We start from the raw sequence: 17,335 nt of genomic DNA, 5'->3' as shown, positions 1-17,335 counted from the left end.
AAACATGAGTTTAGAGTATTTGGCTGCAAAATATTTCCACATGATAAGCCACTAAGTTGCGCTATCATTTGTGGCCAGGTCGCTTCTGAAAAGGAGCTATGCAGCTCGGTGGGCCTTACCTGGTAAAATACAAAGGTTATTTTTATAATTTCAATGCATAGTTATAAAATAAAAAGTTTAGTTCTATTTCAATGCATAGTTCTATCGCGTGATCAAAGGTTTAGTGGGCACTAAAGTTTCGTTGCCCGCCAAATGTTGTGGAAATCTCTAGTCAGCTCACGGAAAGGAATAGTTACCCCACCCCTGCCATAGACGTTGGGAAAGACACCTGCTCGCGCATAACGATTATTTCCTTCCATTGAGTTTATTTGTTCCTGCGTTCAAAAAGGCATTTTTTTCATTTCCATGCGTTCACAGCAGCATTTTTTCAATGAAGCTTCAATGGATCGTCACGTCAGATGGTTTAAAGTATTTGTGGAGCTCCCCATGAAATGTACAGCCCTGTGTCAAATCACCCGCTGGACAAAGGCCTCCATACACATCGTGTCCGTCGTGGTGGTTGTTTCACCATACTTCACCATGACGGTCCGGGTGGATTGGCGGGGTGGGGGGCACAAGGCCATGTAAGATTTCAGATGACACCGATGTGAGCTGCGACCTGGGATCGAACGTGGATAAACGGGTTCGCGGCACTGTGCACGAACGACTCTGCCACCGTTCCACCCAACCTCGGGCCGTGTAAAACGAGACATAAGACATCGTTTTACATTTCCAAAAAGGGATTAATTTCATTCTGCACTGCTCGTTCAGCAGGAAATCAAATGTAAAGATAATAGTAATAAATAAAAACACGAGCAATAACTTATGAGTTCTACACATGTTCAAAAGACCATGGAAACAAACACACAGATGGCTTTTGTTTCACGTTCCTCTACCCGAATGTTGTGGACAGTCCGAGACTGGGACTGGGCGCTTATTAAATGACAAGGTTCACTTGGGACACACACTGGAGTGACATCACTGCGGTGAAGTTATAATACAAAATGACATACATCACACCGCTGTCACGTCACAAGCGCTATGGAGTCGAGCTTAAAATGTTGTGACGGACAGCCCGGGACATACGGCTTTGTTGCATTCCCGCAGGAGCTGTTCGCTTTTCTGGGTTGCATATCCTTATCACGCTACATCATTCGACCTCCTTTGCCAGTACCAAAATATAATCATAGGGGTTTTCCCCTTTTTTCTGGCAAGAAAACTGAAACCTTTTTACAAGGATTCATGTTTGCATTAACCACAATACTTTTGTTTTTTTGTGTTGTGTGTTTTTGTTTGCATTTTGACTGCAAGTATTATGGTTAATGCAGACATGAATCCTTGTAAAAAGGTTTCAGTTTTGTTGCCAGAAAAAAGGGGGAAAACCCTATTATCCATATCACGCTCGTTTACTCGGCCAAGTTTCACCAAGTCTCGACTCTTATTTTCTTTTCCAGAAGGGTCCTGCCAAGTTTTGGGCGGTCGGGGGGAGGGTGACAACCTCAAAAGCCCATCGCGGGCGATCGTTGCATTATCGACGTCTTTGCACGACGCTGAAAGGAGGATGCAACCCAAGGAAGCGGCTCTTGTGGACGCATCCTGCTCAGGTGCTGCGAGAGTGGATATCGAGCCAGAAGTTGATAGATTAGGAAGAAGGCAAGAGCGATACCCCCCCATGTCAGAACAATCTGACAAAAAGTCGACTCCGACGGCGAGGATGTATGTACGATTTCCCGCGCTTCCGATTAGCACGGTTGGCTACGTTCGGCGTGAAAGAAGTTCGAAACACATGTACGTATGTTCAATACATGTGTGTGTATGTTGTAACATTTTTTTTGCCAATCATGCTAATCCGAGGTGCGGGATGTGACGTCAAAAAAAAATTGGGGAGGAAAAAGACTTCGGAAGCAGAAAGGTGGTGGGGCATGGACGCACCAAGGTGGACGAGAGCTGAGAGCAGAGGTCGCAACCGGGTACCCGATACCCGTACCCTACCCGATACCCGGCTACCCGTACCCGGCCGGGTACGGGTACCCGTACCCGGCCGGGTACGGGTAGCCGTTTGCAACCCTGGTGCGGCCGGGTACGGGTAGACCGTGAGTCACTGGTGAGTAACCGTTTGTCATTCATTTCCTAACGTCTTGACTCTTCTCACAATTAAAGTTCCTAGAATCAACCCACCTGCGCCTGCAACGTGACTTCATCCCAGAGATCGCAATCAGGTACCCGATACCCGTACCCTACCCGATACCCGGCCGGGTACGGGTAGGGTACGGCCGGGTACAGGTACCCGTTTGCGACCCTGGTGCGGCCGGGTACGGGTAAGGAATCAAAACCCGTTTGCGACCTCTGGCTGAGAGGCAGCACGAGAGAGGTTTCGAACTGGTGCCTTCCTGGTTCTCTTCCCAGAGGAAGAGGACAAGGAAGGCAGCCGATCCCACGAGTGGTGGGGAAATAGCCAGGGCAGGTCGGACGCCCCCCGTGATGTTACCGCATCGACCACGTAGAAAAAGAGGCATGGCAGTGCCGTCGGCGAAGTCGAGCAATTGCCACGATGCACAACGTTTTTTGTTTTAACCATTCACAAAACCCATGGCGGGCAGTCCAGGGCATAGGGGTCCGGCAGCTAAAATAACAATAATTTTTTTTTTCGAATTCGGTAAAAAAAACACGCATTTCAACAGCAGTCAATGCACGTGAATACGAGCCGGTCCTTAATAAATAACCTCCCGAAGCAGTCCTCAAAAGAGCCACAGGTTGCCGACACCTGACCCTTAAGGGTGCCTAACGACCTAACAACCAGCTGTTTGTTTTGTGGGTGGCGTCCCCCTTTCACGAGTTGGCGATTCGTTGACAGGCTTGCAAATAACGACCTCTGGCGGTAGCTTTAGCAGAGAAAATCCACAAACGCGGCAAAGAGTCCACTTACCCCAACTCCCTTCACTCTGGAAGCTTAGCAATGCGAGCACTACTTTTAACCCTTGATATTATTGACTTTGGTGTGGGTCGCTTTCAGCCACAACGATACCTAGAATCACCGTTTGTAAATGGATTTGAATCGTGATTGTGAGAATTCACTATTTTCGATTTGTGCATGTTACGTTGTTGTGCTTAGTTTGTTGTCCTTAACCCACACCTCCGATTAGCACGGTTGTCTAAGTACGGTGCGAAAAAAGTTTTTCTTTGTATGGCTGTTGTTATCGAGCAACAACTATAATTTTACATCAAAGTAGCCGAGCCAGATAATTGGGCCTTGGAGAAGTGGTGGAGTGGCTCATCGCTGCGATGACCACGATGCCACCTTCGCGTTTGCGAATCGGACACCCGAGTCGTTAGGTCACATGGTCCTGCGCCGGGTGTGCGACTCGTTCATTTTAAAACTGCTGCAGCCAAAGGGAGCCACAAAGCAGCGATGCGTGAACCGAATCGTGATGGTTCGCGAACCGTCACGTGCGGTTTATTTAAATTTCTTTAAAACCCGGTGAGCCGAATCCACGTTGTCGCCCCTCTGCTTTTTGGAAATGACGCACCGCGCGGGGTCTTGGAGGCGCGCGTCGTGAGAGCGGACGGCCACGCTTCGAGAGCCGCCGAAAAATCCCTCCAAAACCGACGTCTCCAAAACACGAAGCACTCGAGCGGCTCTTCACTGTCCGGTTGTGCGAAATTGAAATGTACACTAAAAATAAATACGGGTAACACTGAAACAAATGTGAAATTTGCGCGAAATAAGTTGTGTAGAGATATTTTTAAAAACACGATTGCTCATAAGCGCAGCGGCTTCTTGGGCGCATTTACAGCGTCAGCCCAATTTCCTGTTGCCGTGTAAATTCAACGTGCGAAACGTCACCACCGGATGGCTTAACACGGGTGGCATTAATGGATTTAGCCACAGCCCTTTGGACAGAAAGCACTCAGGCTGCAGCACACATGCATGCAGCAGTAACAGCAGCAGCAAGGAAGATTGCAACACTCGCATATCCGCCCCTGACCCATCAGCTGCCCTCACCCAGCGCCAGTATTTGTGCCTCGCCTGTCGTCCTTCTCCTGTCCCTCCTCTCAAGATGTTCACACAATCCGAAATGGCCAGGCACGGACGTGTATAAAGCCACACACGCGTTTTTGGACAAACCCTCTTCACGCGGCCGGACCTGAGCGACTACCTTGCCTGTGTTCGCACGTAGGAGTATAAATAAAGTCAGGCGTCAAACGTTGCACACTGCAATGCGTTGCACTCCACGTACAAGTTGAGCGGACAGCACCGTTTCTGCACTCGTGGCCCCCAGTATTTGTAGCGTGCGCGTTGTCTCGGACGGGGGCGACCCTGGGGAGCGGCGGGGGGGGGGGGGTTGCGAGTCGCTCAGTGAAAGTGTTCGCGCGACGTGGAAGAGGAATGTTTACTACTGTGACTGCTAGTACGAGTCTAGGGGGGGGGGGGGGGGGCTAGGCAGCATATTGGCTACCAAGCCTAGCCAATTGTCACTTAAGGCATTGGATGAAAAGGAAAACTTCTCTCTAGTCGACCACGCACGGTCTACCCCTCCCACATCAACCACGTCCACCACATCGGTCATTGCTCTCCTCGTAAGGACAGGTCAACAGGTCATCTCGTTCGGCGATCTTTGGGAAACTTGTACGTGACCGTTTGTTTTGCTCACGTTCATCCCGAGCCGAACTTTGCAGCCTTCCGCTCGTGTTAGTCGTGGCCCGGGAATCAAACCCAAGGTTACCGTTGTTCGTAGTGCAGCGAGGTAACCATTCCACCACCACTATGCTCATTCACCCCAAAGACAAAGGTGACTGTTCTAACCTACAAAGGCCGATGGGGCAAGTGAAGGACAGGGCGGCGCACGAGGTGGTGTGGCCAGCACCACGCCCATCCACCACTGTCTCCCCAGCGCTGATGCTCACACATCGCACCAGATACCCACGTAAGGCCGAGTCAATCGTGGTTCAAATAATACCAATGTTAGCCATGGTTTAAGAATCGAACATGGGGCGCCAGGTTCATAGGGAGGCGTGCTAACCGCTTCCCGCAACAGACACTCGCACGCGTCCAGACGCTGTTCATTTCGCAATAGTATCGTGATGATGTTACATAACTCTGGGGGGGGTGGGGGTGCCGACCGTGCATGTAAATCTGCACTCGCTGCAGGTCACCGTAAGTAGCCGGGTGTGGAGGCAGACGCGCGTAATCTGGGGCTTTGGAGGCGAGGGTTGGCGGCCCGCGCAGAGATGATCTCGTGACCGAGCCTCCCACTCCTGAGTGACGTGAGGTGGCGCGTAGAAGGCAGTGCAAGCAAGTAGGTTCAACTTTGTTGTGCGGATTTTTTTTAAAGGGTACCCTTCACGTACACGAGGTTCCACCCCTCCCCCACCGCGACGCTCCACAAGGAATTCGTCAAACATCCCCGAGTGCAGCGACTCCTCAACAGGGGTTCCGAGAGGTCGTGCATCGGGACCTTCGTTGTGACGACGACGAGGATGGTAGTGACGACGGCGATGGAGAAAGGGGAGGAGGACAGGGGCGTGCAATTTGCGGAGAAGTGGTTTGACAGCGAAGAGGCTCGCTTACGACTGGATCATTACAATAGTGCTTAATGGAACGGTGAGATGAAATGAAGCTGTGGGGAGGTGGGCGGAGGGAGGGAGGGACCGCAAGCTTTGAGTCCGTCGGCTAGAGCTGCACAAACACGGAGGCGCTGGACACCGCCGCGGTGAGCGGGAACGTGGGCGAGATGGCCACGTCAATGATGCCCTGGCAGAGCTCGTCGTACAGCTTCCTGCTCACGCACGCGCGAGCACACGCACACACGCAAACACACACACGCACGTGTTAACACACACACACGCGCAGGCACAAAGGCTAAGATCCCTCTTGTAGCCAGACAAGCTGTTGGGGGCAAATGCTGTATACAAGCCCCGATTAAGGCCGGCACGGCACACACGGCAGGGAAGGTGTGACCGGCGGTTGACAACAACAAGACAGCATTTGCTTTGTAAACTGTTTTGACTTGAGGATGTGATTTCAAACTAAATGTTCAATTTTTTTTCTCTAAAATTGTTAGGCCAATTCCCCCCCCCCCCCTGCCCACCCCCACCAAACCCCCATTGTACACAGGCCATGACGACATCACACCTAGCTTACCAAACCCTGCGGTGGGCTGCCACTATTTAAACCATTTTACGTGTGACGATTTGCGAAGCTAATCGCACCGGCTTTGTGCACTTCTTGAACATTTCTTGACTCAGAGGGTTAAATCACGTCGGGTGAAGTAATTTATTTTAACAAATATTATAACTGACTTCCATGAACATTAATGCACGCATGAATTCTGCTTTGAAATGAAATGAGGACTTTTTTTTCAAAGATTACAGCTTTGTAACCTTTGAACATTCTTACATTTTATTTTGTCTCAATTCATTCAGGGCTCATGGTTGAGGAAAAAAGAAATATAATAATAACAGATAAAATATTAAATTACAGAATAAACAATTACATGTTTTACTGCCAGCGTTAAAATACATAAAATAACCCGATGTGTCCACACACAAAGACTAAGACAAAGATCCCCCGTATAGCCTTTACAGACTGTTGGGGCAAGTACCGTTAGCGAGCACCTATGAAGGCCGGCACAGCACACGAGGGGGTGGTTGGCCAATACCACGCCCGACCGCCTTTGTCTCCCTAGTGGCGATGTTTACACACCGCACCAGGTACTCATTTCAGGCTGAGTCGACCTAGGGGAGGCCCAGGACCGGTTCAGACAATCGTCACTGGTGTTGGCCGTGAGCGGGAATCGAACCCGGGTCGCCAGGTTCATAGCGCAGCGTGCTAACCGCTACACTACCGCTCCCCACCAATATATACACACATACACACACACATATACACACACATATACACACACACATATTACACATATGTACTGGGACTCCTCTATTTATGAACGAGTTAGGTTCCAGAGGTCTGTTCGTAAGTCTGTTTTTTATAAGTCCAACTTGACTGCAGTCAATTCCAAACACTAAACACGGGGAGTGGCTTTACAAGTTTTGTAATCTCCTGTAGATGTAGATGCCACTGGTTCTTCACGTTCTGCAAATGTAGATGCCACTGGTTCTTCACGTTCTTCAGATGTAGATACAACTTGTTTTTCATGTTCTGCAGATGTAGATGCCACTGGTTCTTCACGTTCTGCAGATGTAGATGCCACTGGCTCTTCATGTGGCATCTGCATGAAATACGGACAGGTTTGTTCGTATCTCCGATAATTTTCAAGTCGAATGTTCGTAAGTAGAGGAGTCCCTGTATTAAACATAAACAAGGCACGTGCGACCCACGGCGCCCTGCAGGACTCACTGTGCACAGGCGGGGGCCCCGTTCACCTCAACGAGCCACACGCGCCACGCGGCGTCCACCATGAAGTCGAAGCCGAAGAGCTGGAAGCTGCGGTAGGAGAGGTCGTGCGTGCTCACCTCCGCCTCCACGCTCAGCAGGCACTCCCTGCGAAAAGGGGGCGCCACCGTTAAGACGCCACCATTAAGACACCGCCGTTAAGACGCCGCCGTTAAGACGCCGCGGTTGCCCGCCGTATGGTATGGCACCCACCCAAGCCCAATCAAGGCCAGCGCGCATCCCCCCAGCCCCTGCAGCCGACCACGTACTACCCCCCACCCACCACCCCACCGCCGCTAGGACCCCACCGTTCGACACTGCCTCCCGTATACCAGGCGAGGTGGTGAACATCTCGCCACCGTGCCGCCCTACTACCGCGGTGGCCGCCGCACCTGATGATGTGCTTGATCTGAGGCAGGATGGAGTCCTCCAGTCCGATGGCGTGCGTGCTGCGCAGGTAGTCCTCAAAGGCCGGGAAGAACATCTCGTTCCCTTCCTCGTAGCGCCCGTAGTTCCCCGACAGAGCCTCCTGGCGGCGGTGATACGCGCAAAGGGAGGGACGGCGAGAAAGCGGATGAAATAATGACTCCACACATTCTCAATCCACCAATGGATTATTGTTTCACCTGACCATGATAATCATGGGCGATTTTTGTTTTTAACCATATTTCACCAGGTTGGTCAGTGTAGGATTGTGAATTTGTGGGGGGTAGGGGCGGGTGGTGGTCTAGGACCGATTGTGATATCAATCGCTACGAGGTGGGTTCATAGCGCAAGCGCACTAACCACTATGCCACCGCTCCGCCCAAGGTGGGGGGGGGGGGGGAAATCGCAATGAAACGAGTACGCTTAAGAGGGTCTGCTAACTGCATCTGCCCCTATGGAGAGACTGGCCCGTGTCATAGGAATGTGGAATTTTCACCACTTGCTTCAGGATCGTCCAACGGAGGAGAAATGCAGTCCGCACGGGTGTTGGGCGAAGGAGCAGTGGCGGTGCCGACCCATCGGGGGTCCGAAGCAAAAAATCTCTTTTGGGAGCCTCCCCACCCCCCCACCACCTTTTCAATTTACAAACTTCGTGTGAGAGGCAACAGACGAGATCCAGACAAGAGAGAGAGAGATGGAAAGTTACAGACAACATAGAAATGAGACTCAAAGTAGCTTTTTAAAGTGGCTCTTCATGTCAACCCTTTCCAAGGCGTTCACCGGTGAATCTCGGAACGTGCAAGCGGTTGGCGTTAATTTTATTTAGAGAGGCATAATTTGTAAAGACATTGTACTCATCGCAGAGAACTGGAGCGACACGACCGCACTCCATGACAGCTGGCACCAAACTGTGGCACACTTCCTTCCCGCAGAGCCTTGTGGGAGGCTCGGTACCGATATTTTATTTTACATTTTCTTTTGATTCCATTCCGATGACGTACACGCACATCATCGGAACGTACTTGTATGTCAACGAAAAGGGTTAATTGGATTGTATGTTCATTACAATATTTGAGCTGTTATTTTATGTATCCCTATTTTTTCCATGAATCCTGGGCCTCTTGTGCTACTTGGGACCATAAGCTTTTGCTTTTTTTTGCCGAGTTTTCTATTTGACATTTGCTCAAGTCCTTTTGACTACGCCTGCTGTAGGCCCAGGCTGCGGGTGTCTCGCTGCGGGCATCCTCGCCTGCAAGCAGTGGTTGGTCAGGTGGCTGGTCGTGTGGCCGAGGTCACTGGGGTCGTAGGGGTCGGATGATGTGCGGAGAACGCCTTCACGGTAGAGGTGGATGCGGTACTGAGGGTCAAGAAGCACCCAGCACCTAGCGGGCAAACACGCACACAAAGACAGGTAGCCTTTAACGGACTGTCAGGGCAACTGACGTTAGAGAGCCCCTATCAAGGCATGCACGATGCGTGAAAGCTTAGTGTAGCGGCATACAGGAGGTCGTGGATTTGATCTCGACCCTGAACTCTGTATGTTTGGAATGTGCACGTTCTCGCTGCCCGTGGTCACGTGGATTTTTTTTTTCTGCTCTGGGTCCTCCGGTTTTTCTCTCCACATTTGGACTCAACATGTGTTTAAATTATATGGCCACTATAAATTTCCACGTGATAATAAGCCACTTCGTTGAGCTCATGTTGTGGCCAGGTCACTTCGGAAAAATAGCTATAATGTTTAACTCAAATCAAAAATAATTTAGGTTATTTTAGTCACGATCAAGGATCAGGATTCTAAGGATCAGGATTCTAACTGGTTCGCACTGCCTTTTGTACGGCCCGTCTCGTATGTTCAGTCTCCATTCGTTTGTTTGCCATCCCATTTGCCCCACATTTGTACAGAATTCGAAAGAAACTGAAGATAATTGTGAGGTTTATTTATTTAGCGCCTACGTAAACGTGAAGGTTGTGGGCCTTGGCAGCTCCCACGGTGATTACCCTGCAGGCAACCTCACCTCTACTCACACCAATCAGGATTTGCATGTGTAGGGTGCATAATAAAATAATATTCAGGGCCTGCCCTGGCTCCTCTCACCCTCAACCAGTATATATACAAGGACTGTTTTCTTGGACTTTATCTTACTTGATACAGCAATCGTGCTGTGACGGTTCCACCTGAAGACGGAAGCTTGTGTTGCCTCCGAAACGTCGTGATTTTTATTTTATTTTAATTTTACTTTTATTAATTTAAATTTTTTACCTACGTGACTTTACCGAAAAACCTTAGAATAAGGGTGCAGCTTAGCTGCCTCCGCCACTCCCAAGAGCCTTGCATCAACATCTCATCTCAAGCATTCCACTGCCCTGCTGCGGCCTAGCCAAGGGAACCCCCCCCCCCAGAGGTCGCAATCGGGTACCCGATACCCGTACCCTACCCGATACCCGCTACCCGTACCCGGCCGGGTATGGGTACGGGTAGCCGTTTGCGACCCTAGTGCGGCCGGGTACGGGTAGACCGTGAGTCACTGGTGAGTAACCGTTTGTCACTCATTTCCCAACGTCTTGTCTCTTCTCACAATTCAAGTTCCTAGAATCAACCCACCCGCGCCTGCAACATGGTTTCATCCCAGAGGTCGCAATCGGGTACCCGTAACCGTACCCTACCCGATACCCAGCCGGGTACGGATAGCCGGGTATCGGGTAGGGTACGGGTACGGGTACCCGTTTGCGACCCTGGTGCGGCCGGGTACGGGTAAGGAATCAAAACCCGTTTGCGACCTCTGCCCCCCGCCCCACCCAGTGGTAACTGCTCCTGTGTGGCACAGAGGGATACGCAGCACCAGCCTCCATGCCGGCATTAGTCTGCCAGGAGGGGCAGTGTGACTTTGCTATGTGGTTTTCACAATCAAGTAATTCGCGAGTAACTTATAAATTTAGGAAAATTTGGACCGTGGCATCAGATTAAACACTGTCCATAACGACACAAGATCTTTTACCGTCCACTGTGAAGCAGATTTACACCGCAGTATTAATCGGGACGGCCGCTGGGCTCGAACCGCGAATCTCTTCAGCATGCGGTGAACGCGCCATCAGAGTAACCGCTAACCACATGCACCGTTATGAACTTAGCACGAGAATTAATTTGGTACAAACGAATCGGTGAATTTCTCCGAGCGGTCATAGCAGGCGCGCGGAGGCTACGGCTGTCGCACCGGATGTCGAACTTGCGGTGGCCAGGTTCGAGCAGCATGGGCTCCTCAATGTACTTCTGCAGCACGTGCACCTGGCTCTGCTCATCCACAAACGTCAGCAGCTCGTCCGCGTCCGACGAGATGAAGATGCCTTCGCCTACGAGCAAAGACAAAGATCCCCCGTGTAGCCTTTACCAGACCGTTGGGGCAGGTAATAATAACCGAGTACATCCGGAATTCCACGCCATTCCTCTAGCACAAGGTTATCGTGAAAGCGCGGCGTCTCACAGACAGGTATAGCCTGTCAATAGAGGGCGATGTTGTGATGTGGATTTTTATGTTATCAAGTAGTCTGCGAGTAATTTGGCAAATTTGGACCGTGACGCTGGCACACAGGCTCTTTAACGTCCAGTGTTGATACACCCCACGGTATTAACCACGGCGGAAGCAGGGATCAAACCATGAACATGAACAAGCAGAAAATGCGCTACCACTCAGCCACGTCACCGCTGTTAGCGGGCAACTTTTAAGGCTGACACGGCGCATGTGGTGGTGGTGAAGCCAGCATGAAACCAACCCACTCTCGTCTCCTTAGTGCGGATGTTCAGAGATGGCACCCCAAGAACTCTCATTCAAGGCCATGTCGATCCAGCGAGGGGTCGCTCATCTAGCCGCACGTCCGTCCATTCGAACTGTCCATCCCTCGATGTGTCCATCTGTCTCAGTGTTCTTCATTGTACGGCCCGCAGGCCACGGGCGGCCCCTGGTGGCCCCCGACAATACACACATTTTAAAACACCTGATCGTGTTCAATTTCGATTTAAAGCTTTCGTGACTGCAGGGATTCATATTCTTGGTTCTTTCGGTAAAGTCACGTAGAACCAAGAATATACCTGATCGTGTTGTCAAACCCAATTGATTCAAATGTGCGGCGGTCTTCGCGCCGATGATGTCTTTTTTGCAATAGTGGCCCCCCCCTCTGAAAATTAGTGAAGAACACCGATCCATCCGATCCGTCCATCCCTCTGTCCGCCCCGTACCCTTGGCTCCGGCAGATGACTTGGCGATCCACACGTTGCCCTGCCGATTCTGCGCTCGCTGGCGGAAGCAGACGAGGAAGGCCTCGCGCTCATCCGCCTGCCGCTCGGCGTGCCGCCTGCGCGCCTCTGCCAGCTCCCGAAAGCCACCGCCACCCCCACCGCCACGGCCAGAACCTGGCCCGGGTGCCTGTGGCTTTGTCCTGCCTGGGCTCAGACCCGGGCTGGACCTGGGGCTGGACCCGGGACTCGAACCGGGACTCAGCCGTCGGCTCGGCCTGGGACTCAGCGGGAAGATGACGTAGGACTCTGGGAGCCACGACGCCGGCTTGCAGGAGGGCGACGAGGACGCCTTCATCAGCCTGTCCCGCCCGGGGTCGCCAAGCGTTAGTTAATTGCGAAACAAAAATGAGCAAGTTAACTTCCAGTAATTGAACTGGAAGTTTTCTGGCATGACTGCTGCCATCCATAGGAATGTGAGTTATCCACCATTTGCATTTGCCCAAATAGGACTTTTAAAAACCCTTGGCCGGCCAGAAGATGGCATTTTTGTAGTGACAGAAGTGATTGGACGTACTAAAATTAGAAGCTCAGTGTTGCCAGGTCGAAAATATTCCCCCCTCTAGTGCCCGATTAGTGCAGCCAAGATGCTTGCAGTTATTTGTCGCTGCCGGACGAATAAGTCGTGGGCCGCATTAACTTAAGTCTTGGGCTGAATGTAGCCCACGGGCTGCAAGCCACCCATCTGTGAAATAGGCAACTGGGATCGTGAGTATGGATAGAAATGGAATCGTGTGTGTGTGTCGCACAAATCGAGCTCACTTGACAAGGGATGCCTTGCGACACAGTTTGTCGGAGCCTCGGTAGTAATTAACAAGCTGCATCAACCCTGGCTCATGCCCTGCACACACACGCATGCACACACAATGAGAAAGATGACCCGTATAGCCTTAGGTAGAAAATAAAATAAACTAAATCACGACGTTTCGACTGCAACACAAGCAATTATCACCAGGTGGGAAAACCACTCCAGCAAAAAAAACAATTCTGTGGTTTTCCCACCTGATGATGATTGCTTGTGATGCAGTCGAAACGTCCTGATTTAATATATTTTATACCTACGTGACTTTACCGAAAGAACCAAAGAGTACAGATCCATCCAGCATTATATACATGTCGCAGGCAGTGTCATCACACCCATGTCATCACTTCCTTACTTTACCCACCAAAAGTGACATCACATGACATTTGCTTACATTTTTTAAATATTAAGATGTTGCCATTAAAATTACTGATTTACTGACGGAACTTTACGTCAAGGATTAAACCGATTCGTATTAAAATAATTAAAATGATCACTATTTAGTGATTAAGCAATATCTTTTAACATGTAATAAGTCTCAAAATGTGAAGAAAAACATATCTGTAACTCTGACTGAAAGGCCAATATCCCCAAAAACATCATCCAAAACTCAGCCCGAGTACAGACGTTGAGCTCCTGACAATTCGCTGCACCTTGTACACACTGGGAGCACGTTGATCACATTACCAGGATGAATGAATGAACGGACGCCATCAACCAACTCAATGACCTTAAATTCTAACCCCACTGCTAACCCTGACTGCAGCACAATACCCACAATGCATATCGTATATATATATTATATACAGTACATGCACTATTGCTATGATATATCAAGTTTCCTCATTATTGGATTGAAATAATCATCCCTGTCCAGTGCTAGAGACCCACCCTACTATTATCAAGATGCGACACGAATCTAAATTTACTCTATTTTGGGATGAAAGGCGCAAAAGCCACACGAGCCACTCCCCTGAACACCGCAGAACGAGGCGGGCACCTGGCAGGGCTGTGCCCATCAGCCGCTTGGGCACGGCGGACAACAAATCAATTTTGCGCATGCTGGGAAAGGTGGCCCAACAATTTCATTTGTCTGCGAGCCAAGGCCACCCCTTGGCAACGGGAGTGACGGGGTCAGGATTTCTACACTGTTCGCTGTTCTCATCCACCCACCCCACTCCAACCCAAGGTGCCAGCAGCCGCCCAAGCGGGGCCCACGACATTTGATTCCGCAGCGGCGTGGCTGTCGGATGTACGGGCCACGCCGCTGGCACCGAGGCCCACGGGCCGGATGGAGGGGGGGGGTACCAAGCCCCAGGCTGTAAAGAATGGGGGGGGGGAGAAAGGTGGACAGGGGGGCACCCCCCCCCCCCCGCAGCCCCCGATTTTGTCTTCCGTGTACAAGTGTCGTGCCAATTGCGTGATGCCACCGATTTCGGGTGATGCTTGTTGAAGAACTTCTTTCGCACCGTACGTAGCCAAGCATGCTAATCGGAGGTCATGAAAATCAATTTCGTGCCAAATTGTTGGAAAATCAATTACATGCCCTCTAATGTTCAAAATATCCATGAGCAATTCTACGACAACAGAGTTGTAAGACCGATGGAGATGAAACAGGCTACGTTATCGATCCCGCCAATCTGACGTGAAAGAATATTTAGAAAGTTCAAATGCCAAGTGTACGCCATAGAATACCAGAATGGATACTATTCCTATTCAGTACCGTACGATGACGTTTCCGCACAAGGGGAAAAGGCAGTGAATGTGAGCTGCAGGCCGAATGGATTTCATACCAGGAATTCTACATTTCCATTGAAAACCCGTGGACAAGTCCCATAAGATACAGGTCATACGAGTCGTGAATAAATCATAGGGATGAATAGACACGCTCCACAACATAAAAGCCATGCAAATAGCGAATAAATGGGATGTACCATCCCATCGCAAACATGTTTGTCCGCATTCAACCGACGAATGGACACGTGAACAAATAAGCCACCTGAGACATCTCCTTTACCAGTGGCAAAATATAGTAATAGGTTTTTACCCTTTCAACTGGTACAAAAACTGACACCTTTTTGAGTTGTACGCCTTTTGGCGTCATCTGGTCCAACACCCATGGAGACTAGGCTCTAAGAAAAGCTGTCTCGGGTGTGGACCAATCAACTTCAAGGACAGTGCATATCATTATTATTATCAGAGATGTTTCTTTTTGTTTGCCTTTTGACTGCTTGTGTTGTGGTTATTGCAAACATGATGCCTTGTATAAAGGTTGGTAAAGTCACGTAGAAGGGAAATAATAAAAATAAAACATAATAAAATAATTCTCACGACGTTTCGGCCACAACGCAAGCAGCCGTGAATTTAATTCAGACGCTGTCTCCCCTACAGACCTGGTCTTCACCTGAGGACGGCTGCTTGCGTTGTGGCCGAAACGTCGTGAGAATTATTTTATCATGTTTTATTTTTATTATTTTATTATTTTCCTTCTACGTGACTTTACCGAAAGAACCAAGAAGATGAATCCCTCCAGTCACGAAAGCTTTAAATCGAAACCTTTTTGAGTTGTACGCCTTTTGGCGTCATCTGGTCCAACACCAATGGAGACTAGGCTCTAAGAAAAGCTGTCTCGGATGTGGACCAATCAACTTCAAGGACAATGCATACATTATCAGAGTTGTTTCTTTTTGTTTGCATTTTGACTGCTTGTGTTGTGGTTATTGCAAACATGATGCCTTGTATAAAGGTGTCAGTTTTTGTACCAGCTGAAAGGGTAAAACCCTATTACTAAACAAGCCACTCTCAACGCTGAATATATAAATGAATGAATTAACAAATTAATGAATGAATGGACACGCACACCACGTGGCACACACGCACCCAGGCGGCCGTAGGGTAGGCGGTTGCGTTCTCCCAGCATGAGGTTGAAGCGAGGACTGTCCCGATGGAGCCGTTTCCAGTGGCCAGACTTCTGCAGCAGCTTAGCCACGGCTGCGTAGACGGTGCTGTTCTCATCCCGCAGTACAAACGTGTACATGGTGCCCCTCCTCCTCTTCCTCCTCCTCCTCGCCTTGCCAGCCCAGGGATGGAGCCTCAGAAATTTAGCTCAGTCCAGCCTCAACCTCGGTTGGAAGTCCAGCCCGGTTAGAACTTAGTCCGGCTCGGCAAAGTTCAGTTAAACCCAGCTCAAGTTTATCTCGGCCAAGCTCAACCTAAACTCAAGTCCAGCTAAGCTGAATTTAGCCCAGCTCAGCAAAGTTAAGCTGAGCCCAGCCCAAAGTAGCATAACCCAGCCCAGGTTAACGCCACAGCCCAGGTTAGCTCAGCCCAAACACCATTTAGCCCGGATTACCCGAACTCTGCCCAGCTAAACCCAGCACAAGTCTGAAGCAGCCCCTCTACAACAGCTAAGCTTAGCCCAGTTAAAAAAAAAAATCATGGATTTAGCTCAACACAGTCCAGCTGTCTGAACCCAGCTTAACTCAATACAACCCAACTTGGATGGGTTAAGCAAAATCTATCCGCTGCAAAAGCATGACAACTGCTTAACCAAACTGGATCCACATTTAACCACAAATTCACCCACAGCACTGCAAAGAATAGAATTCGTCGAAGCCGGCTTTAGAGACCAGTGCCACCCAAAACATTAAAAAGTCCTCTCGTGCCAAACGCCCAAACGAGGCTTTTACACTGCGGTATTTTCAGGGATGAATGTGCACACACAGAGCACCAGCACAGTTCTAAGAGGACAAATCGCAGCTGTTTTCAGACCCAGGCGATGGGGGAGGGTGTAATCGGATAAATTTGACAACGCTGCCCTAAATGGGTTGGCGGTTGCACTCTTTGTTTAAATGGGGACACATTATTGCTGCTAACGTTTTCCAACTCCATCCGTTATCAATGCCCCCACGCCTTCACGACTTAAAAGTTAAATGAGACATCTGCACACACACACACAAAAATAACCCAATACAAAACGCACAAGCAAATCCGTTCGTTTAAAAAAATTAAAACTACACGTACATTAATCAATACACCCCCGATTAAACAGCGGTGCTGTACGGCCGTAACCGTGCAGCATTACGCATCCAACTATGATCCTACTAAAGAGCAAATACTGCAACAGAGTGAGTGCCCGGGTAGCATCAGCAGCAGCAGCTGTCAGCGTGGTCCACCACACCCAGTCGGTAACGCCAAGAGCGGCACAAGACCGCAGAGCGAGGAGACAAAACACTTGGGAGGGTGGATGGAGGAGGAAGAGGAGGAGGGGGAAGGGGAGATGGAGGAGTGGTCAGCTTTCACACCGGACGCTATCCGATTCCGATGTTTGAACTCTGCAGGACTTTGTGGTTTCCGCTTCCGAAGCCAAAGATGATGGTGGTGGTGATGT

The 17,335-nt window shown here is 50.0% G+C and overlaps 1 protein-coding gene across 1 annotated transcript; it reads right to left on the bottom strand.

Annotated features, from left to right (window-relative positions):
- Positions 1-219: 219 nt before the first annotated feature.
- TTL (tubulin tyrosine ligase) lies at positions 220-17,255 on the bottom strand. Its single transcript, XM_078871892.1, has 8 exons — positions 15,826-17,255; positions 12,906-12,984; positions 12,087-12,445; positions 11,068-11,203; positions 9,105-9,237; positions 7,822-7,958; positions 7,394-7,537; positions 220-5,816 (listed from the first exon to the last, which is right to left on the bottom strand). The coding sequence occupies exons 1-8, from the start codon at positions 15,980-15,982 to the stop codon at positions 5,711-5,713; spliced, it is 1,251 nt and encodes a 416-aa protein (XP_078728018.1). The 5' UTR covers positions 15,983-17,255; the 3' UTR covers positions 220-5,710.
- Between the last annotated feature and the right edge of the window lie 80 nt (positions 17,256-17,335).

Source organism: Lampetra fluviatilis, chromosome 33, assembly GCF_964198595.1.
Source record: "Lampetra fluviatilis chromosome 33, kcLamFluv1.1, whole genome shotgun sequence".
Lineage (NCBI taxonomy): Eukaryota > Metazoa > Chordata > Hyperoartia > Petromyzontiformes > Petromyzontidae > Lampetra > Lampetra fluviatilis.
This window is presented reverse-complemented; position numbering and strand designations above follow the sequence as displayed.